This window comes from Enhydra lutris, unplaced genomic scaffold (assembly GCF_002288905.1).
Source record: "Enhydra lutris kenyoni isolate GAN:26980312 unplaced genomic scaffold, ASM228890v2 scaffoldscaffold9, whole genome shotgun sequence".
Classification (NCBI taxonomy): domain Eukaryota; kingdom Metazoa; phylum Chordata; class Mammalia; order Carnivora; family Mustelidae; genus Enhydra; species Enhydra lutris.
The window spans coordinates 60,158,004-60,181,515 of record NW_019154093.1 but is presented as its reverse complement, the minus strand read 5'-3'; the positions used below and the strand labels follow the sequence as shown (position 1 = coordinate 60,181,515).

The 23,512-nt window shown below is 48.7% G+C and overlaps 1 protein-coding gene across 1 annotated transcript in view; it reads left to right on the top strand.

The window, feature by feature from the left end:
- The window catches only part of LOC111142983 (ATP binding cassette subfamily A member 4), a 125,676-nt gene that overhangs the window by 3,893 nt on the left and 98,271 nt on the right, over nt 1-23,512 (top strand). The window contains exons 2-6 of the mRNA XM_022496358.1: nt 3,877-3,970; nt 5,282-5,423; nt 7,365-7,504; nt 12,688-12,815; nt 17,010-17,207. Coding sequence (XP_022352066.1) covers nt 3,877-3,970; nt 5,282-5,423; nt 7,365-7,504; nt 12,688-12,815; nt 17,010-17,207 — 702 coding nt within the window. The remainder of the gene's footprint in view (nt 1-3,876; nt 3,971-5,281; nt 5,424-7,364; nt 7,505-12,687; nt 12,816-17,009; nt 17,208-23,512) is intronic.

Here is a 23,512-nt window from a genome sequence, read left to right as displayed (position 1 = left end):
AACTCTGCCCTTCCCAGCAACCCCTCCTCCCCCGTGTAGATGGAGTAGTAAAAAGGGGGAGGGGAAGCCAAAAAAAAAAAAAAGAGAGAGAGAGAGAGAGAGAGAGAGAGAACAAGGAAATACCAGTTTGGGGGGAAAAAATTTCCATCAGCCCCTTCTGAGCCTTGGCTGGGTTTAATTAAAGTTACAGACATGTTTAAAGGGAAAGGGTGGGGGGAGTCAGAGCCACCCTGAAAACATGTTTTTAATTACACTGTGGAATTTCTCCCTGGGGTATGCCTGCGCACAGTTGAGCATCAAGGACAAGGATGCCGCTTCGGGGTGGGGCTGCGGAGCACGACTGGGGCGGGGGCCACAGGACCTGCCAGGCTGGAGAGGAACGGCCTGGCCTGTGGTCTTTGTGCAGGAGGGAGTGTGAAATGCAGCCCCTCCAAAACAAACCCTTGCCGAGTCAGAACAATAACACTGACCTCTCAACAAATGTCTGTCCAAGATTACCGAGAGGACCTACCCCAGTGGGTCTCAGCCCCCGCTGCACGGTGGCATTACCTGGAAAGTGTTAGAAACAAACAGGAAGCAACCTGTTGTCCCACCAGAGAAACCCGGGTAATTGATGTGGGGCATGGCCTGAGCTCCCCACGCCTGATTCCAGCGGACAGCCGCCTGGGAGCTGCCTTCAGAGAAGGTGGTCAGGTGAGGAGCAGGCCCTCGGGGCAGAAAACAGCAGCCCTAACTCAGAGATTCGGGGAAGGCGAACACTTGCAAGGTTCCACTCGTCCCGGGCCCTGGAACGAGAATTCTGATCTGGTCTGCCACTGAAGGGGGCTTCCAATCACAATGCCTTGCAAACACCAGATGCTTAAAAAAATACAAGAACGAACGAGTGAGTAGAGGAGAGTGCGTGTGACAAACACAGCGAAGAGGGTGCGGGTGCACCAACTTGCACCAACTTGGGTGTTTTATCCATGGCCTCCTCCCCCGGTCCAAGCCCTCAAACAGGTAGAGCAGGGAACAGTGGGTGGTGAGTGTCTCAGGAAGCCCTGTGTTTCCAAACTGGCAAATGAGCAGTCTTGAATCCAGAAAGGGAGAAGGGGAGGAAAACAATGCAAGTGGGGGGCCGGCCTAAGATCTTACCGGTCATTTTAATGATACCCCCTTCTTCTTTGGCCTGTACAGTGTGTCGTGACCTACAGCGTCCTCGTGGTTTTTGTGGGAAGTATGGGTCAGGAATAAAGGGCTTGTGTTTACTGAACATTACCTTGTGCCAGATTCTGCTCTGGGAGGTGGTTCTGGTACCAGCCCCGTTTTACAGACGAGGTCCTGAGGCGTGGAGTGACTAGACAGGGCTACCCAAGGTCATACAGTTAATAAGAAGCAGAGCCGCATAAAACCCACAGGACTGACACAGTCAACTCTTAGGGGATACTGAAGGACAAAATAGTCTCATTTCACAGATAGGAAAACTGAGCCTGGGTGATGAAACAAGCCCTAAAGTGATTCTTAACCCAGATTTTCCCATTCCCAAACGTCTGACATACCAGACTACTCCCAGACAGACATTGCTACATGGAAGGAAGCAGACCGACTTGGGAGAAAGCCAAGGTTGCACACAATTGTCTTAAGGGGAAGAATCAGATGTGTGGAATCTGGACTGGTTGCCTCACTTCCTCGGTGAAGACAGCACGAATGACTTCCGGTTTCAGCGCTTGCTCCTATCCCTCTCCCTGTGATCTTGTCAAACTTGCTCCCTGATCTTACTTGTGGACAGAAGGACCTGGGATGGAAGGCATGAAGCCAGTGTACAGAACATGCCTCCAGGGGTGCGGTTTGTTAAATCAGTTGGTGACCTGAGCATCACCTTCAGCTTTCCAAGGAGCCTCCTAGACCAGTCCTTCACAAAGGCTCACTCATTCCTTATTTATGGGGCACCTGCTGTGAAGCTGGCCCTGTGTTAGTCAGGGTGCTAGAATCACAGTAGTGACAGGAAGAGACATGGTTGCTGCCCTAAGGCAGCTCACCATCAGTGAGGGTTCCATTTTCATGAAGGAGTGATGACCCTGATTTACAATGAGTGATAAGACAAGGGAAGTGTAGGGTGCTGTGGGAACAGCTGTGCTGGTCTGGTAAGGGTGAGAGAGTGTTAATAGTGAGATAAGGTCCCTGGGGGAGAGGCTCAGCCCCTCCTTCTCCTCTGATTTGCTGGCCCCCGGGGGGGTGGGGGTTGGGGGAGGAACAGCCGGCATTCCAGTGGCTATCCAGGGCACTTGGGGTCAGTCCCTCTAACACTGGATGGGATTGTCCCATACTGATGTTTCGCCATCTTGTAGGAGCATGTGTAGGGAGAGCCCTGAAAAGTGAGTGCCTTAAGGAAAATCTACCTCATGTATAATACATAATAACATTTTGGTGTGTTTCCTCTAACATATCTTCCCTAGACATATTTTGAAGAAAACATTGAGTAAAAAGTTACAACTGCTTAATCACCAGCTGCCCTAAACATTTTTTTGTTTTTTCTTCAATGCCTTATCTTCCCTCCACCCCCCTGCCACTACTTTATGTTACGATTTGCAATAATTCTGTAGCCAGCAGACTCTACTACCAGGAAAAGAAGAGGCATTTACTGAGTCCCTGCTATGGAGTCTACCACTTTGCTGAGCATTTATGTACATTTCTTTGAAAGGAATGACAAAGGGTTAAAGACTGCGCAAATGGCTCCTAGCTGGTCTAGGTATACTTAAGTCTCTCTCTTAGCCAGCGGCACAAGTTCTCCTTCGGATCTCAGGAGTTTACTTCCTAGGGTTTCTGGAGTGGGGGTTGGGTAGAAGAACTATTTCATTCCCCGAATTACATCCCCTCCTCCCTGCCCTCCCGCACAACCCTCCCACACCTGCAACCCATGCCTTAGGAGCAACACCATGGAGTGTGGCTCCAACAACCAAGTGTTTCTTCCTTTGGAATCAAGGGTCCTTAAAACTCTTGAGTCGAACCTAATTTAAGTACTGGCTTTCAACCATAGGTCGTTATCAGCAGCTTCTGTCAGTACTGTAAAAACTGACCGCAGTATGCCCCGCTTTCTTCCTTTAAGCAACAAGAAACTGTGCAAGGAAGGTTGTTGGGAAACCCTTATTGACTTTGCTACAGATCACAGTGTTCAGAGTCCTTGACTCATTCATTCAGTGACCACGTATGCAAGGTCTAGTGGGAACTAGAAGAAGGCAGGGCAGTAGGGAAGGGCAGAAAGGGCACATGAGACATGTGAGAGCTGGTGCCCTACAGAGCAGAACCTGCTTTCAGGTGCACAGCAACATATGAGGAGTTCTGAAGCACACATCTCCATCCTTGATGAAAGTCCTGTGTCAAGGCAGTTTCCTGAAATAGAGTAGAACCGAGATGGACACAAAGTCTTGTGAGCCTAATATATCAGGGTAGGGGTAGTAAAGGAAATGGGACAAGAAAAGGAAGTCTGGGGCACTTGGGTGGCTCAGTCAGTTAAGTATCTGACTTGATTTTGGTTCAAGTCATGATCTCAGGGTCATGAGATCAAGCCCTGTGTCAGGGCATGGAGCCCGCTTAAGATTCTCTTAGATTCTCTCTCTCCCTCTGTCTGTCCTCTCCCCCCTCCCCCTGCCACCCTCAGCACTCTCTCCCTCTGAAAGAAAGAAAGAAAGAAAGAAAGAAAGAAAGAAAGAAAGAAAGAAAGAAAAAGAAAGAGAAAGAAGGAAGGAAGGAAAAGGAGAAAAGGAAGTCCTTTAGGAAATATACCACAACCAAGATCTATGGCACAGACACGTGCTGAGCTGTGTGTCCACTCTGGGTGTGTCTTCTGTAATTTCTTAGCATCACTGGTCTTTCTCTCTTTTTGTCTTGTTTTTCCAGATCCGCTTTGTGGTGGAACTTGCATGGCCTTTGTCTTTATTTCTGATCTTGATCTGGTTAAGGAACATCAACCCACTCTACAGCCAACATGAATGTAAGCATGAAGGGGGCAGAAGGGGGGAGGCTGGCAAACCTTTCATTTAGAAAGGTCTTAGGGGTTTGGGGTGCCAGGATTGGATCTACTTATCATCATTACATGCCTCCGGTGCAGAAAACAGATTCATCCGCATGATACAAATGAACTTTTTAATCCTACATCTTTGCAAATACTTGTATGTGGTTACTAAAGAATTGTGAAATTAGTTTTTGTTTTTGTTGATTCTTTTTTTTTCTATACCTAAACTCTTACTAGTTTTAAAGGGAGCATATTATAAATGGGTTCCCTAAAATATTCTGGAGACCAGTTTAGGGAATTGATATATACAGTGCTGGACAAAAATGAGAAGGGGTAGTACACAGCCATGTGTAGTAATACATTATTTCTTGGATCCCAGAGGTATCCTGGGACCTGGGATGAGCCTGTGAATGTCCCTTTTATTCTCTGCTCCTGGTTTCCAGCGAGGATGACATCTTCTCCCTCTAGGTAGCTGATGTGCAGACCTCAGGAACAATATGAAAATTCTCAGTGCCCTATTTTTTTTTTTTTAAGATTTATTTATTTATTTATTTATTTGACAGACAGAGATTACAAGTAGACAGAGAGGCAGGCAGAGAGAGAGAGGTGGAAGCAGGCTCCCTGCTGAGCAGAGAGCCCGATGCTGGGCTCAATCCCAGGACCCTGGGATCATGACCCGAGCCGAAGGCAGAGGCTTTAACTCACTGAGCCACCCAGGTGCTCCTCAGTGCCCTATTTTTTACTCTTCTCCCTCTTGTTCATGAGTTTTAAGCCCCAAGTTCTGGATCAGTCTCCTGTCTATCAAACTCTTGTTTATTTACCTTGTTCCTCCTGCCCCCTCTTCTCCCCAACCCATCATCCCCCCACCACCACCACTGCTAAAGGAGCCCATAACTTGCAACCTTCTTGTGTGCTTGGGGTATGTGCTCATAAAAACAGTTGTGGAAGGAGCAGGTGAACCTCACTTCCTAAAGCATCTGAGCAATGTTGTGGAGCCATCTTGAGATAATATCCCTCCGCCATACCCCCCTCTATTCCCCTTCCGCGCTGCCCTTCACACCTCCATCAATTGTCTATCACCCCACTGCATGGGGAGCTTGAGAGGAGAGACCCTGTCTCCAGCACTGGGCACATGGCCTGGCATATATTAGATGTTCCTGCTTCTTAAATGTTGATGAATGAAAGAAACCCCTGAGGGCTGGGCTCCTTCCTGCAGAGGCCCAGCAACTAGAAGCGGCATCCCGCATGGTTTCCATAAGTAACTCCTTGTCTTCATTTCCTGTCTTCAAGGCCATTTTCCCAACAAGGCGATGCCCTCAGCAGGAATGTTGCCGTGGCTCCAGGGGATATTCTGCAATGTGAACAATCCTTGTTTTCAAAGTCCCACCCCAGGAGAATCTCCTGGAACTGTGTCAAACTATAACAACTCCATGTAAGTATTGAGATGCCCCAAATCTCAGGATAGGGCTTGATGGTATTGGTTCTAAACGTGGGGGTGGTTAAAGACCATTCGTAGAAGCTGATGAAAACCGATGGCCCCTCTTTCCCCCAAAATGGACACACATGCACACACACACACACACACACACACACACACATAAAGCATTACATTGTGCATAAGATTTCTGGGTACTTGAGGACTTCAGGTTAATGACCTCTCCTCTGGGGTCTATTTTTAAGTCAAATCCCATAAGAAAAGAGTCTATCTTTGAAATTCCCTTTCAGAGCAGGAGGTGGGAGAACATGATATGAGCGTGTCCTAGAGATAGAGGCTCAAGAATGTGCACAGTGTCATCTTTCACCCCCTGGGCTGATCTTGAGTTTACCTGAGGGACATCAGCAAGGCTCGTTTGGGAGTGGGCTTCACTGTGCTTATATAAACACCAGGTCAGATGGAAACAAGATACTGGGTTACTCCAATTTTGTTCCCCCCACCCTTAAAGTAGCTCTGCGTATAATTCCCCTGGGACAAACCTGCATTTGACTCAAGAAAAGGGACACTTGACAAGTCAGCCCCATGCTCAGAGGTAGTCTTGCCCACTGGGAGCAAACTCTGATTGCTTTTACCCTATCCTGGCAGAGTAGGGTAGTCCTGATAGAGACTTACGCCCTGTAAGCCTGTAATACATATCTGTTTGCCAATCTTCGGAATATAAAAAGATGGAAGAGGGAGCATCTGTATTCCTGAGACTGTCAGGAAGGTGACATTTTAGCTGGGAGTGCAGGGCTGCAAACAGTTCCTGGAGGCTCTAACTTGCAATCTCTAACTTCAGCTTGAGTCCCCTCGAGGGGTTTGAGAAGGAACACTTCCCCATCCATAGAGATGGCGTGGGGTCGCCCAGAGGGATCAGGGAGCCTGGAAGACACCTCAGTGGGGGCTAGCTGGGGCTTTGGACAGACTGGCACTGGTGGTGTCTAGAACCTGAGGGAGTTGGGGAAGGATGGCTTCTGACTCCAGCTGTACTCAGCATTAGAACCAGGAAATCCAGGTTTCACATTTCGCACCCTCATTATAGGTGAAATACTGGCTTATTCAAGGCTCTTTTGCCTGCAAGCCACAGAAGCCCATTCCAACAAGCTGTAGCCCTAGAGGGAGATAGATGATATGGACACTAGACCTTCTTGCAAAGCCAGGGGAAGTCAGGCAGGCCTCAGGAGGGGTGGGACAGGAGCTGGATGGCCGCAGACCTGCTCTCTCCTCTCTGGGCCTGCAGGGTTCAGCCTCTGTCCCTTTGTCTGTGCAACAGCTATATTTACCTCTCTCCACCGACCAATGTCCCTGCTTCTCAATGCCCATGCTGGCTCTGGTTGCCCAGTTCAGAGCACCTTGCCTCAGGCAACTGGAAGGACATCTTTCAAAACAATTCAAAATTCCTGGGAACAGAGATGATTGGTTCAACTTCATTTTCCTCATCCGGTCAGCCATGGCAGAGAGCATGTGAGTGTGTATGGGTGTGTGTGTGCCCACTTATAGGGAGGAACTTGTGCATTAAGCATGGCTGTCCATGCCTATGAATGGCTGGCCAGGTGAGGTCTCAGAGAAGTGGCAACCTCTGGGAAGAACCTCCAGTACCATCTTTGAATGTCAGCCGGCTGAAGGCTTCTCTGGGCGGGAGAGACATAGAGCATGGGGTTAAGAAGTGACTTGGCCCTGCTGAAGCTGGAAAACTGAACAAAATGCTCACCCTCCCTATTAGCCTGTTTGTACAATGAAGCTGAAATAGCCTTTTCTCCTTTGGCCTTGGTGGTATTAAAAGGATACGTAATGTCATAGCTAGGGCAAACATATGGGGTCTCCAAAACTAGCAAGCAGTATTATTACTATTATGAAAATGACAATATCTTTGCTAATGAAGCTATGTCTTTCTTACAGCTTGGCGAGGGTGTTTAGAGATTTTCAAGAACTCATCATGAAGGCACCAGAGAGGCAGAACCTTGGCCATGTTTGGAAGGAACTTCAAACCTTGTCTCAACTCATGGACACCCTCCGGACTCACCCTGAGAGAGTAGCGGGTATGCTGGGCTTGCTCCTTCTCATCCATCACTTGCCTCTCCCTTGCCTTACCTGTCAGAGAGACCAAAGGCACAGGAAAGAGAGGGAGATTTGGTGGGGAAAGATAATAGAGGTGGCAGGAAGGAAGGGCTCTAGAGATGGCACGAAGCTCACCTTGGTGAGGACTCCTCTTTCTATCAGCTTAAGAGTTAGGAAGTTGAGGAGGGCAGGAAAGTTCTCGTTCCAGGCAAGTCTAGACTCAGAAAGGAGAATGCCGGAATGGTTGCGCTCTGGGAAGGATAAGGCTAGGTTAATTCTGGAAGCAGGAGGAAAAGGGTAAAGGGAAAGGTGTGGGAGTATTTTCATGGAGCACTAGAGAATGAGCTAACCAGGACTGCGTGGAAGCAATGCCAAGTAAGGGGCCAGAGAGGTCAGAATGTGTATGTTTACCATGGCGTAAATATGCACAATCATTCCATTTCTTCCAGGGATATTCAGCCTCCCGGGCCCTGAGGCACAGCAGATGTAGAGGGAGATGATACGGGGCTGGGGGTTTTAGGGAGGTACTGCAGAAGGTCCAGGAGGCAAGGACTTTAGGGTGGTGACTGGAAAACTGGCATCGGGTCCAGGCTGTGGAAGGATGGATGGGGAAACCAGAAGTACTGAAATGGCCTGGGGAAGATCAGGGGACAAGGGAACAGAGGCCCCTGGGAGTTCCACAGTCCTGTTTAAGGACCAGTGTGCTGAGCGGGATAGAGGGCTTGATGACTGTGGTCAAAGAGTGAGCTCTGCAGATCCAGGATTTCAAAGGTAGGCAGGAGCAGGGAGAAGGAGCCCCTGGGTATGGCCGGGGTGGCTGAAGCAGGGCAGAAGTGAAGGTTAAGCTGATAAGGATACCGAGGGACCAAGAAGCCAGGCTGTTGGGAAACTGTTTGTGTGGGCAGGTAGGGGAGATAGTTACCAGGGTAGGACAGTCACTTGGGCTCAGGAGCAGTGAGGGCCAGACGTGGCAGAGGCTTGGGCACCAGCTGGAAGCCTCCCCCCACTAACCCTCCACCATCCCCAGGAGGGCAGATGAGTAGCTGGGAGGGAGAAAGCCCCGCCAGAAATCTAGGCGTCTCTGCAGTCCTGCAGGGGAGACGTGACCACCAGTGGGGGAAGACTGTGAAGGCTTGCAGCTTAGAAGCAGTGAAGAGGTCCTGCATGCATCCTATGTTGCTAGGACAGGGAGGCAGCGGGGACTCTCAGGATGACCTCAGAGGATGACAGGGATGAGCAAGGGGTCTACCAAGGGGACAGAGGGACTGGATAGAATGATTCCTGTTCAGGGTTCTGAACAAGAGAAGTGGGAGAATGGTAAGAATCAGCCCTCCAGGGGTCCTCACCCATGCAGCTGGAGAGATGGATCAGAGCAGGTACCCACGCTGAGGGCTCCCAAAGCAGAGGTGAAAGGACAGAATGAACAGTGACCACACCTTGGGGAGGGTGGTGGAGGGATGTTGGGGGGGCTTCAAGAGAACAGAACAGTCCAGAGGGGCAATTATCCTTAGGAAAATATTATCCTGTTCCCACCTGGCCACCTTTTCCCTTCTCTCCCTATGGGAGCAATGAAGGACAGGAGTATGTTCAGAGAGCATGTTGAGATGACTTCATTACATTTTAATTCTCTCCAAAATAGTAACACATGGACTTTAGGTAGTAATATTCTACAAACCAGATTATAAACATGACCTTCTTTGCTGCCCTGGATAGAAGAGTTTACTCAGCTCAAGCTGGAGGACCTTCTAAGGTGTGAGCACAAGCAGAATTTTCGTAGTAAGAGAAACAGGGAAGAGGCAGCAACCGGAAAGCACTGTTTTCTAGGATTAAAGAAGCAGATGAGAACATGGGCTGTCTAACCCCTGGAGTGATTGCCTACCTCATTCATCCTGTGGGATCTGGAATGAGGCAGACATTTCGTTTTGTTGTCTCATTGTCAGATGGAGTCCAGCTGGGAGGACATGTAAAGGAAATCATTTCAAACCACAATTTCTCTGCGGTCTTTACAGTGTGTATATGAGAACCAAAGTCTCAGCTTCCCAACCTCAACACAGGACTAGTTTTGAATTGGCATACAGGTGGTTCCTTCTGCTGGCCTTCAGTCTGTGGAGGGAAGTTCTCTAAAGGAGAGCAGCTTCAGAGGTGTGGAGAGACAGGGTGGGAAAAGGTCAGCCAAGGCTCCCCAAAGGAATCTGGGGGCTGGGAACAAAGATTCCACAGCACCCCTGACCTTGGTGGCCGTAAGAGGGGACAGGGGGCCATCCCCAAAGTCTCTGAAGGAATTCTAGGCCAGGCATCTAAGATTATCCAAGTATCCACCATCAGGATGGCAGACTATTTCAGGGTCCATCCCAGGGTCACTTAGGGACTTGCTCACTGTCAACACTGAATCCTCGGCCCAAAGCCCCAGTGGAGGGTAAAGCCTTGGAGAACGAGGTGAGCGGCTGTCATTGGTATGTGCTTTTGCCTGTCAGTTTCCAGTCACCTGGGAAAGTATGCCGATGGCTGACCCAGGTGGCCTTTTCTTTTCCTAGCAAACCTGTTGTACAGCATTCTCCCCAGGGGAGGATTAATGGTAAAACACCAGACGTGAAGCCCCCTCCCCTCTCAGCTCCAAGCAAGCACTGTGGTCTCTCAATCATCTTCAGACACCTTCTTCCCACGAGCCCCACACGTTCTCCTGGCTTCTCTCCCACCCCAACCCTCAGCTCCCCTCGGCTCCTCGGTCCTCAGCAGCCCCCTCCCCCAACCTCTTTCCAGGGAAGCGAACAAGAAGAACCACATTTTAAACAAAATTTATTTTTCTTTCCTCGGGCCCCCAGTTCACATTTCTCCCTCGGGAGTCTAGTGGAGCTTCTGTCTGGTATCAGCCACCTCTTACATCTTGGGCCCCACACTCTCACTACAGGGCGACCCCCACCCCTCTTTGTGGAACCACCATGCTCCTGCCCCTTCCCCCATAGGGCCACAGCAGTCCGGTCACCTGGGTGAGGTGGGGGGAATGGCTTCCCTCCCCAGCAAGATATTCTTAGGCAAGGTCAGGCGAGTGAGTTAAAGAATAACGAATTGACAAACAGTCAAATGGGTTGCCGACTCTCAGGTCACAACCACAAGTATTTATTGGGTGCCTCCTGTCATTCCACAGGTGCTCGCCGAGGCCCTGATTCCACGTCAGGCTCTCATGCTGCGTGTCAGAGAGAGGTGTCCTCAAGGGCTTACCTCTGTGCGCCCAGCATTGCTAGCATGATGAGGGATAAAATGAAGGCAGGGTCCTTAGCCCCCTCCTCTCCAGAGACTTGTGTGTGTGTGTGTGTGTGTGTGTGTGTGTGTGTGTGTGTGTGTCCGTCCAGGGTGCCCCTGAGGCCAGTTTAGGACATAATGCTGACTATGAAGAAGTGATTGTGAGAAAGAAGAATGACCGAGCTGGGGTCCAGCGGAAGGAAGAAAGGAAGCTGGGTTTGGAAGATGACAAGACTTATGTTATCAGAAAAAGGGGAAGGCAAGAATAAAATAGAGCAGCCCCTTTAAGACCCCCTCCTGCTCCTGGGATCCCTCCTATATTCTGGTTTCCCAGAAGCCTTTGGGCTTTCCCCGTGGGAAAGGTGGTAACACTGGCTGGTAACACAACTCCCCAGAGTCTGTCGTGAAGTGGAGACTCAGGGCTTGTTGTCCCTGCCCTAGCTACATGGGCAGGTCCCTGGCTTGACCCATCCCCTTTGAGGAGGAAATGAGCAGCAACCTCCATCTGGACCAGGCCCTTCAGGGAAGCACACAACCTGAAGACAGAAGGGAAGGCTGTCAAGCACTCAGGAGAGTAGGTAGGCCTCTTGGCTGCCTGGTGAAGGGAGAATTTGGGGGAGAGGAGATGGGGTGCTGGGGTATTAGGAGCAGGAAAGAGCAGGAGCACTGGATAATTAGAGTTAGACAAAGGAGAACTAAGAGGTAAGTAGTCAGCCAGTCTCCTGGGGGAGTTGGGATGTACACATGGGCACTTTCATGAAACCCAGATGTTTTCCCTTAATGTTGAAATGATTTCCCAAGTATCTGGGCCTGTAAGCATCTTTGCTGGCCAGCACCCCGTGAACTGTGGCAGTGGCCCACTTGAAGTTGAGTGTTGGCCCTGTAAGCAGGTAGTGGAGGTGGTAAGCCTGGGGATGAAGCTCCTGGGAGACGTCAAAATAGTAATACAATCAGAACAAGCATCTATGGAGGGGGCCCATGTTTTCAGGCCTGGGAGTTGGCCACTTCACAGTCCTTAGCCCAAGTCACCCTCACAATATCCCTGTGAGGTATGCAAAGTACAGACACAAAGCATTCAATCACTTGCCGCGGGGTCACCTTAACAGCCAGGAGTCCTTTATTCCTCCTTATAAAAAATTTCTGCTTTTAGTATGTCCCGAGGAAAGCCAGGGAGAATGTGACTGGGGCTGATCAAGGCACAAAATTCTAAGTCCAGTCAATAGATCATCTCCTCTTTCCCTCCTAAAGCTTTTCTTGCCCCAAACAGGCCCCTTTCTCCTAGTCTATGTCAATACCCCAAGCTTAGAGTCTCAGCTAAGATGACAGAAATGCCGGGAAGAGCCCTTTAACCCATGACAACACAGTGTGGACACAGCATGTATGTCCTCTCATTCTACACTAGGCTTTTACAGCCTTAACACTAATGATATTTTGGACCAGATGGTTCTTTGTTTTGTAGTGGGGAGGGAGTTATTCTGTCCATTGTGGATGTATTACCAGCATCCCTGGCCTCTACCCAGTAGCACCTCCCCAGTTGCAGCACCCAAAAATGCCTTCAGACATTGCCAAATGTTCCCAGGGGTGACAAAATTACCCCACTGTACTTCCTCACCCTCATCTGGTTGAGAATCACTGTTCTAGACCAACTCTACAATGCAGCTGATGACCTCTCCCCTGTCCTGAGCTAACTTCTTCCACTTTTTGTGCCTCCTCACTAAGTTTTGCCTGGCTGCGTCATCAGTAAATGCTGTGACTGTGTTGGTGACAGCCTAGCGGCAGGAGTCCTGACCTCCCAGCTCCCACGGAACCCAAGAACAGAACCTTCTGCTGAAAGCTGATTAGAAATGCTTCCAACATGTTCTACATGTTCTCCCTTTTTTGACTTATTCCCCATTTGACACCCTGTTCTTTCATTCATATACAGGAAGAGGGATACGAATTCTGGATGTCCTAAAAGATGAAGAAACACTGACACTATTTCTCACGAGAAACATTGGCCTGTCTGACTCAGTTGTCTACCTTCTGGTCAACTCCCAAGTTCGTCCAGAACAGGTAGGTGGATATCACTGGCCCTTGGAGGGGAGGGGTGAGCCCTGAGCCTGAGAAAAAACAGGGGAGACCTTGCATTATTTTTCCTTCTTGCTTTCATGTTCAAAATCCATGATTTCTTCCAAATATTCAGAAAAATACCTGGGGGGGGGGGTGGTCAGTTGAAATAACGAGCCTTCCCGGCATAGGATTATGAAGCAACCCATCCTGGCAGCACTTCAAACAACTCAGATTTGTATAACTGGAAAGAACCTCGGAGAACACATGGCTCAGAATCCTCTTAGAACTGAGGAAACTGAGGTTTACTCACGTTATTCACCAAATATTCAGGGACATTCTAGGTACTAAAATACAGTGTGAACAACATAGGCAAACCCTGGACTCTGGGAGCTTACAGTCCTGCAGGGACAGCAGGTGATCATTAAATAAGCAAAGATATGTATGGAGTGTTTCCGGGTCAAGATAGGTGCTGAGAGGAAAATCTAGCAGGGCTGGGTGTTAGGGAGGGTCTAGGAGGCATGGGATGGAGGCAGACTGAAATGAGATGGTCAGGGAAGGCCTTCCTGCTGAGATGGTATCTGAGCCCACCTGCCTAAGCAGAAGGCAGCGGTGGGAAGCGCTGGGAGAAGAGTTCCAGGGTGAGAAATGGGCTGCGCATGCGCAGTGTGTGAGTGCACAGAGCTGCTCTTCCCCTGGCTACAGACCTCTGATTGCCTGCCCGTTTTGTTCTCGGTGCCAGGCAAGCTCCTTCTACTGTCCCCACTGCACTCTCTGACCTATGCCCCCCAAAATCTGTCTCATGCATTTCATAATCTCCTATATGTATCCAGAGTGTTTTTAAAACCCCTAATACATGACTTTCCCCATCTGTGGGAGTTCTGGGCCTCAGGGGCTCCTGCCCAGCCTCCTGGGCATGCGGGTTTCTGGCGTGATGAACAAAGTGAGAATGCAAGATAAGCAGGGGCCCAACAGTGCAGACACCCCTCCCGCCTCTCCTGGCCAGGTCTGCACCTCCTCCAGACTCCAGGGGAGACTGAGACATAAACAGAGAATTTCAGGGTCTGTGTCAGTACTGAGATAAAAGTCTGCACCCAGAGGAGGGAGGGAGTACCCCAGACGCCTGGGCAGGGCTGGCTCTGTCCAAAGGGGTTTTCGGGCTGGTCCCCTGCAGCGTGGTGAAGAAACCCATACCTGCTTTTCTGGCTTCTTAGACTGTGAGGTTTTCCCTGAAACCACACGAAGGGAACTGAGGGTCAGCCCTGAGACAATGTGTCAGAGCCTTTGGAGAGCAGAGCCTGCATTGCCCAGGCCCTTGAACTCAGACCTGGCTGCCCTGCTCCACTCTCCCTCCCACGCCCACCTGGGTGGGGGCAGGGCGGGGGATTGGCGGGCCAGCATCCACAGCTCATTCTCCGCTTTGCTTTCTCTTAGCTCATAAAACTCAAGTCCTGGAAATGCCCGTGATGACTTCCAGTTGGTAATAAAAGGGAGATGGAGATAAGGGCAGGAATTTAGGGGAAATTTCTTTCCAGCTCCTCACTGACGGGATATTTGGGTCTCAGTTGCTGTGCTGTTGGCATCAGAGCTGAGCCTTTCATGTGGGGGTAAGGGGCCAGTGTCACTGGGTTGTGCTATTGTATAGGGTTGCTCCCTCTGATTAGCTGGTGCTTCCCTGATTAGCAAATGTCAGAGCTTAAGAGGAAGCACAGAGCTCCTGCTGCTGGAAGAGGCTAGTCCTGTTGTCCCAACTCCCTCTGGGCCCTATGCCCTCCCTGCTTCTCAGCATGGTTGCCAGCTGCACCTGCTTCCCCATCTCTGTCTCAGGCCTCCATCCAGTTGTGCCATTCCTTACCAGCACCGTCCACCACCGTTTTCCTCCACAATGGAGGGGGCTCACCATTTTCAAGCCCGGCAGTTAGCCATTTCCATAGTGGTTTCCACTGTTAGCCACAGTAGCTGAGGAACTGAATTTTAAATATTATTTAGTGTTGATTAAACTTAAATAGCCACATGGCGCTTACAGCTCTGTGCTTAGTCTCAGCAAACATGGGATTTTGTTCTTCATCAGGACTGAGTGCCCCTCCAGGGTTCTCTCTGCCTGGTACCAGAGATCTCCCTCTCCCCATCTAGGAAATTGTTAGCCGATGAGAGTGGAATCGTTGTTTGGCTCATCACTCACTCCACCCCCCAAGCCCAGCCTTGAAACTCCTGGACTTGCTTCAAGGCCCAGCTCAAGTGTTGCCTCCCTGGTGAAATCATTCATAAACCCTCCCTTCTTTGTTTTGCCCACTTCCACTTCCCTACTCAGCAAAGGGCTAACGGGTAGTGATGAAGCACAAGCTCTGGGTTCAAATCTCAGCAAGGCTACACAGTTAACTGTGACCTCGAGCAAGTTAAACAACCACTCTGTGCCTCTGTGTCCTCATTTATAAAATGGAAACAGTAAAAGTGCCTATGATTGTTATGGGGGTCAAAAAAAATTAATATATGTAAAGCACAAAAACAGTGCCTGGCACACAGGAAACACTGGAAAAACGCTGGTTGTTCTTAACACTCCCTCTTCTGTGCTCTGGTTTCACTACGTTCAATTTAGCACTTACCACTCTAAATGCCTGCATGTCCAGCCAGCCAGTAAGCAGCTTGGAGAGCAGAAAACTCACCTTATTCTCTGTATCCCCCGTAACTGTTCTAGTCCTTGCAGAAAGGGACTCAGTGAATGGGCATTGAATGAATGAGTCACTTTGTGAAAGAAGGAGCTGGGACCTTCATGATGTTCCAGCTTTCCCACTAGCTTGCTGTGTAATTTCTCCTCCATCACTTTTCTCCCCTAGAATATTCGAGGTTTGGACAAAGTGAGCTCATTGATTCCCTCCACCTCAGAATGTTTTAGACACCAGGATTAGGGTTGGGGCTGTGATGCAATGTGTGGGCAAAACAGGAAAGCTCTGTTGGAACGTGAGCTGGGTTACAGTCCCCTGAGATTGATGGAGTCCACACCAACCCAGTGTCAGCCGTGACCTCATTTAGTGGGAGGTGGGGTTGGGGTCATCGGGGTCACCCTGAGAACTGTGTCATCAGAAGCCCTGGGGAGACTACAGAGGCCAGGGAAGGCCATGAACCTGTTCATGGTACTTGGGGGTTGGGAGTCCAAGACTCTAGGAGGCCAGTTATATACTAGGTGGCCAAGGATCTCTGGCTAGGGTTGTGGCCTCCTTGGTCTCTGAGGCCATCACAGGGACTATGATTCAGTCCAAGAGTGATTGTCCATGAGCTCCACAGGAGCTAGAGGTTGTGCTAGCCAGCAGTTGGGTGTGACCCAATAAATACAGGATACCCACTTTGGTTTGCATTTTAGATAAATGAATAATTTTTTGCATAAGTATGTCTAATTTGGACCCTATTTGGGACATACCTGTACTAAAAGCTGTTCACTGTTTATCTGAAATTTAAATTTAACTGGGTATCCAGGATTTTTATTGGTTAAATATGTTGAGAAAGGAGAACGGGGGCTGGTCATTTGCCATCACTCTAAATCCATTCTAGCCACTACCTGTCCTTAGCTTCAGGGGAAAAGGTCCTGTTGGTACCTTAGCATTATGCTGAGAACAGAAGGCTCATATTTTAAGTGGCTCTCTGATGAAATGAGGCTTGGGAGTGCGTTAATTTGCTGTGACTGCTGCAAGAAACCACCACAAATTTAGTGGCTTAAAACAACACAAATGTATTCTCTATGGTTCTTGAGATCAGAAGTCTGAAAGTCCAGGTGTTGGCAGAGTTTCATTTCTTCCTGGGGGATCCAGAGGGAAATCCATTTCCAGTTTCCAGAGACTCTCCACGATCTTTGGCTGGTAGCTGCCTTTCATCTTCAAGGCCCACAGTGGCCAATCAAGTCTTTCTCATGTCACATTAGTTTGCCATTTTTTTTCTTCTTACTTCCTCTTCCACCAGCTTTTAAAAAAATAAAAAATAAAAAATAAAACCCTTGTGATCACATTGGGCCCACCTAGATAATCCAAAATAACCTCTTTATCTTCAAGTTGGCTGATTCGGACCCTCAATTTCATCTGCAATCCCAATTCCCCTTGCCCTCCAACATAATGCATTCACAGTGTCTATGGGTTAGGACGTGGCCATCTTTGGGGTAGCTGGGATTCTCCTACCCAGGGAGGTTTCCAGTGTTGCTTCTCCTCCCTGCAGTTTGCTCACGGAGTCCCAGACCTGATGCTGAAGGACATCGCCTGCAGCGAGACCCTCCTGAGACGCTTCATAATCTTTAGCCAGCGCCATGGGGCACAGACAGTGCGTGATGCCATGTGCTCCCTCTCCCAGGGCACCCTGCAGTGGGTGGAAGACACTCTGTATGCCAACGTGGACTTCTTCAAGCTCTTCCGTGTGGTAAGGGAGGTATTTAGCTGCTGACCCCTTGGAAGGTAATTCTTGGGTGCAGGGCGATCTGATGGCAGGTCATCGGGGACTCGTGAATTGACGATCAGGAGGGCATGAGCCTGGTGTTCAAGACAGTTCTTGAGGAAGCTCCAGGCTCCAAAGACCTAAGGAATCTTTACCAATAATATTTTTAGAGCAGCGGCCCAGGCACCCAGGAGTCACTTTAGGTTCACCATTAGTTATGCAGTTGTGGCAGGTCTGAGTCCTTCCCAGTGTGGGATAAATCCTCTCCACCACCTCTAGCGGTGTGGAAAGGAGGAGGCCTGATTTGACTGCCTGTCCTACTATTTTCTAAGACAGTTGACCTTTGCTGGCCCCATCGCTCATCTATGTAACAAATACAATACTTTATAGAATGGCAGGAAAAGATACATAAAAAAAAAATAGATGCAATCATTAAATAAATTTCAATACATCAGAGCTTCACACTCTGGGTCTGGTCTTGACCACAGAGGTTGCTGTTTCTGGGTAGAAAAGAATAACAGAAAATTTCATAGTTTCAAAAAGTTGGAACGCCCTCATCTAGTTCAACCCCGTGTTCTAGAACTGCATCTTAGATACACTTCTTGGGACCTGATAATACTTCCTCTTTTGCTAGAAGGATTAGAAGGAATTATAAAAAGGAGGTGAACAATAGCAGTTCTTACACTTCAGAGTGTATGAGTATCATGAGAGAAGCTGGTAAAAGATGCAAATTCCAAATTGCCATCTCTGGAAACCAATTCAGGAGGTCTGGGCTGGGTCCAGCATCTGCCCTGTTAACCTTAGGTGGTTCCAATGGAGGTCATTGTAGGCCATGTTTTCAGAAACACTCAAAACTAAAATTCTTCAGAGAAAATGACATATGTAAAAATATACATATTGTTTCTATAATTATAAAATGTTTCTAGGATCCAATTGTTTTTTTCTTGTGCCATTTTAATTTCTGAAACTGTTATAGGGTATGTCAATCATGAGAACTTGGTTCAGGAATTCATGTTTTGCCTTTTTATGGTTGCTCTCTCAAGTCCCAGAAAACCCACTCTCAGCTCATCTTAAAAAGAAAGTTGAAGGCTTTTAAAAACAACAACAAAAATAAAACAAGAGCCCTCAGTTTCTGGCAGAGTCCACACTTGATTCCTTTCAAAACGTGACTTGCCCTTGGAACATTCCTCCACAACGTTCCCAGTTCATCAGGGTGGGTCTCCAGAATGGCAAGAGGGGTTAGTACTTACCTAAGCCATCACCCGTGAGAGCCCAGGACCCCAGATGTAGGGAGAATAAAAAGGCCTATGGTTCAAATGTCTCTGTCCAAAATTCCAAAAGGAAGTCAATTTTATACGTACTGCTTGGTTTGTTTTCAGAATCATAAGCGTGAGTAAGGTAATAAAGGTCCCTTATGCTGGGCTGCTGAACAGCAGCAAAGCCAGGGACCAGTACCTGTGTGGACAGAGGTGTTAATGTCCCTAGGCACCCAGGGTCATGCAATCCCCTGGGCGATAGAAAAAAGGCAGGGTTGTGCATCTCTTTTTGAAGTGCCTCAGCTGCTGGTGCCAGAAAATGTAGCCTTGGAGCATGGCCGGCTACACCAGGAAGACAGTTCTGGCTGTAGCAGGATCAAGGGAGACCTGGGCAAAACTTTCCATGAGGGGCTGGAACCAAGCTCAGATCACTGGCTTCAGAAAGCTTATCACAGAAGAAAGACCAGAAAATCTTTCCTTCTACAAGTGCTAGAGTTCAGGAACCAGAGAACTTCGGCTGGTGGCCCTTACTGACCTGAGACACAGCCCATGTGCTTGCTCACTGTTCATGAGTTCATGCCCTCAAACCTGACCCAGGTACCTTTAAGGCGCAGGCACTGTGCTGAGGCTGAGACTGCAACCATGACCCTACCACCTTCCCTGAACTCTTAGCTTGAGAAAAGCAAAAAGGCCATGTCATGGCAGTTGGTGTTAGAAACACCAAACACCAATGACGTTTGGGTGCTGGAGCAGTGGTTCCCAGCCTGGCTGCACACTGAACCACCTGAAGAGCTTTTAAAAACTACCAATGCCTGTCCCCAAACCCCAGAGATTTTGATTCCATGGGACTTTAGTGTTTTTAAAAGCTTCCCAGATCATTCTAATGTCCAGCCGGGTTGGATTCACTGACATAGAACATAGGAGTTTGGCTCCCAGGTTGAGAATCACTGACCTAGAACATGGGAGGTTGATTTACAGTCTCAGTTTCCATATACCAATCAAAATAATAATATCCCAAATGCCACCAAGACCTCAAAGCACTTTCATTTGATCACCCATGAGACCAAGGTGCTGTGGACTCATCCTCCCTGCCATTCTCTTAACAAAGACAGTGTGTAGCCCCAGAGATAGCCTGGAGGGGAAAACCCAGCAGGACTACCGCTACCTACCCTCTTCTTGCTCCTGCTCATCTCTGTGGGGAAAGACCAGACCAAGACAGGATCCATGGAGCACAAGCAAAGAAGATGGCCACCCTTTCTGGTGCCCTTGAAATGTGCTTCTTCATTTGATAAGTGGACAGAGTGGCTAAACATTTTTTTAAAAATTGCTAATAAGGAAACCCAAAAGAAACTGCAGACATGAAGACAGGATTTTTGCTTTTATCACTCCTGTACCATCTTATCCGCATTTTCAGAACAACCCTGAGGCACATGGAAGATCCTCAGACCCTGGGAGAGGGACATTGAGAGGGACATCGGGGAAGCAGCGGCAGCTCAGAGGCCAGGGGCGGGGGCCTCTCTGGACTAGACTGTTATTGCAGCTGGTTGGCCGGCAGCCACGCTTAGCTCCAGTACCACGGAATGCGGTGCCTTCTGTTCTCCTGGACTGTTTCTCATATGCATGTATACCAGTGTGCAAATAAGGTTTTATTAAATGCCAAGGCAGTGCTCATTAACAAAGAGGGGCAATGTCAGTAAGCTGGGGTGATGGCCCTGGGTCCCGCTGTGGAAGGAGCTGGGTCCCAGGTGGGTGGGAGTGCAACCTCTAGACCTGGCCCTCGGAGCTGAGGGGATCCCAGAGGAGGGTTTAGCTGTTAGCACCACCTGGGGCCAGCTGTGTTTTCCCTCGGCCCCATGGAGATCAGAAGCCAGTGTTCTCATCCTCAAATAATCCCAGCACAGTCCCCATGGCCTCACTCCACCCCATCCGTCCCCATACATACACTCACGCACACCCAGCGCACGTGCCTGCTGGGGCATGCGCACAGACACGCAGGCGCGCACGCGCACTGGATGCGTGGGTGGGGGGCGGGGGTATCTAGGTGGGCTGTCAGGTGCCTGGCTTTTTCTCTGAGGAGCTGTAGGCACTCTTGGTCGGCGTGGCTGAGCTTGCCTTCACCTGTGGTCCCCTTGGACTTGACGCCCCCAGCTGGAAAACCGGCAGCGCGGCCTGGGGGCCCACGGTATCGGTATCATGTATCATGCCAGCCAACACTACCTGAAACATTTCACACCTCGTAAAAATGGTATGTCAGTTTCGGGTGAGGGGTTGGGACGTTTCCCATCTGATTTGGCCCAGGGCACGAAGGCCCCTCCCCCTCCTCCCTCTGGGTCCTTCCTGTTTTCTCTCTGACTCTGGAGCACAGCTTTGAAATCTTGCTGAGAAGCAAATCTGTCCCTTCTGCTCTGAATGTTTATTTGTGGAAGTTCGGCAGGGGAACGGAGGCTGTGCCAAGACCTGCCACACTGCTGGGAAATCTGAGTTTCCCTCCCTTCCCCCTTCTCAGTGGATGTTGATAGAGGAAATTTGGCCTCACCGGCATTTTGGCCCCCGGTTTCCCCCCTTTGCAATCGCTTCCAGTGTGGCATGATTCAGTTTTCTTTACTTGCCCTCAACCACTGTTCTGTCGCAGTTTTTACTTTTCGGGATTTCATTTCATCCGTGTCTCTTTGACTGTAGGGTGGCTGCACATTGATTTGGGAGGGGCCACAGGACGCAGTCTTGGGGGCGCTGACTACATGTGCCTTTCAATGTCCTGCTTTGTTCTTGGCTCTGCTCCCTAAATTGCTGAATCGTTGGGAATAAATGTGGGTGGACTGCTTGCTGCCCAGGGTGAGCTGGCCATGGTTTCTCTTCTCCGGGATCTTTCATTGCAGTTTGTTAAATTCAACTTACCCATTTCAGTTTTCAGACAATATTGCCGTGTCATAATTCTCTGGAAAAGCCCCACATCTCCAGGAATTTATAATGAGGTCCCATTAATGGCTTAACCTCATGATCTCCTCTCCCTTCTGATTCTGAATCTTTGGGTTGTCAACTTTTTCCCACTTCTGTGTGAGGGTTTTGAGAGGGAAGAAGGAAAGGAGTGATACCCAGTGCCAGCAGTGTGAGGTGAGGGGTGGCGGAGTCAGAAGATAGGTTTTTGGGGGCGCCTGGGTGGCTCAGTGTGTTGGGGCCTCTCCCTTTGGCTCAAGTCATGATCTGGATGGAGCCTGCTTCCTCCTCTCTCTCTGCCTGCCTACTTGTGATCTCTGTCTGTCAAACAAGTAAAATCTTAAAAAAAAAAAAAAAAAGATAGGTTTTTTTGTTTTTTTTAAATTATGAAGCCCACAACAAGTATATTTGATATACAGCATTAGTATTTATTCCGCTTATATCTATGAAACTTTGTGTCTGTTTTAATGAAAATCTTCCCTGTGCGAATGAATTTCAGTAAAGAAGAAATAAAAAGGAAAGAGAAATATTAATATACATTAAATGGGCCTTAGGCATGTGGGCCTGATTGTCATTGGCCTGCTTTGATCTCTTCTGGGCTCCAGACACACAGGAGGCCACAGCTTATTTCATGATAGATTAGGTGTTGTTTTTATGAATTTAAAAAGAAAAAACATTGAGAAAAAAATTAAAATGACTTCAGACACGAAAAGACCCCTGTAAAGGCTACTGTTTCAATAATGGTTCCTGGGTCCTGGCCTTTATTTAGCTGATAAAAGGTTGATAACCAATGTTCTGTGGATGGGGTTCTCTCCAGTGTAAACTGGTTTTGAAAAGGATTTGGTCTCTGATAGTTTGTCAGAACAGTACTTCTTCACCTTTTTATGAATTAGGATTACCTTTGAGAATCTGATAACAGCTCTAAACCTTTTCTCTAAAAAAATATAAGTTCACACAAACATACAAAGTGTAGGGGCTCATGGAGCCTCTGAAGCCAGGCCACAGTTAAGAACTTTTGTATTAAAATCTCTTTCCTGCCTACCATTAATATATGCTCTTTCCTAAAGTGTCTCGCTCAGGATAGCCACAGATTCTCCCTTAACTCCACTTATGAAGTAATCAGCTTCTCCCCGTGAGCATGGGACCCAATGGTGAGAGGGCCAGCTGGGCAGCCTGCTGGAGCATACAGAAACCTGGTGGTCAGGACACTGGGTTCTGGCTCTGGGTTGGCCTCTAACTTGCTGTCATTTAAGTGACCCTTGCTTACTTGCTTTACTTGCTACACTCCCCATCTGTAAAATCAAGTTAGCAAGATCTACTCTACCTGTCTCAGAAGACGATAGCAGAAATTCACATTAGAGAAGAGATGGAAAAGCACTTGGAAACAAAAAGCATTTTTGCTTTTACCAAAGCAAGAATGCAGCCGCTTTGCAGAGGCCCCATTGTTCCCTTGTCATTGCTACACTCCCAGAAATGTTCTTCTCAAACACTTAGGTGGGATGTTCTTCTTTCTCAGACCCCTCAGACTAGCATGAGTTCTGTCTCATGCATTGACCTTTTGGCTGCCCCTAGATTCCAAACTCTGTTCTGCTTTCATCAACCACAAATATCAGGACTGAAGTCACAGCAGAGAAAAAAAAAGGCCTAGTTTCTTTTGAGCCAAAGAAAGTCCCATCTCTTGTCTGTTCACATACTCCATAGCCCACCCTCTCATCCAGATGCTCTGTCCCCTTCAGTCCTGGGAGACGACATGTCTCTGTGACCTCTCCTGGTAGAGACAGTTTGGCATTTCCCCCAATCCAAGTGATTTAGTCTGAATTCTCCATTCTTGACGCATTTCCTGGTACTCAGGGTGTCCCCTCCTGGTTGCCTCCTCACCACTGAAGCCGGGCTTCCTCTCTTTTCATCTGATGCTTAACAACTGTCAGGTTGCAACAAACATACTTCAAATCCACATTCTCCCAGTTGCCTAGCAACAACTTCCCTCCTGGATAAATCTGGATTTCCTGTAGCAGCGGCCCAGGACTGAACACAGCAAGCCTGTACTGTCTGTCCACAGCGTCATCTAATTTTCAACTTGGTTTGGGTGCTTTTAAGACA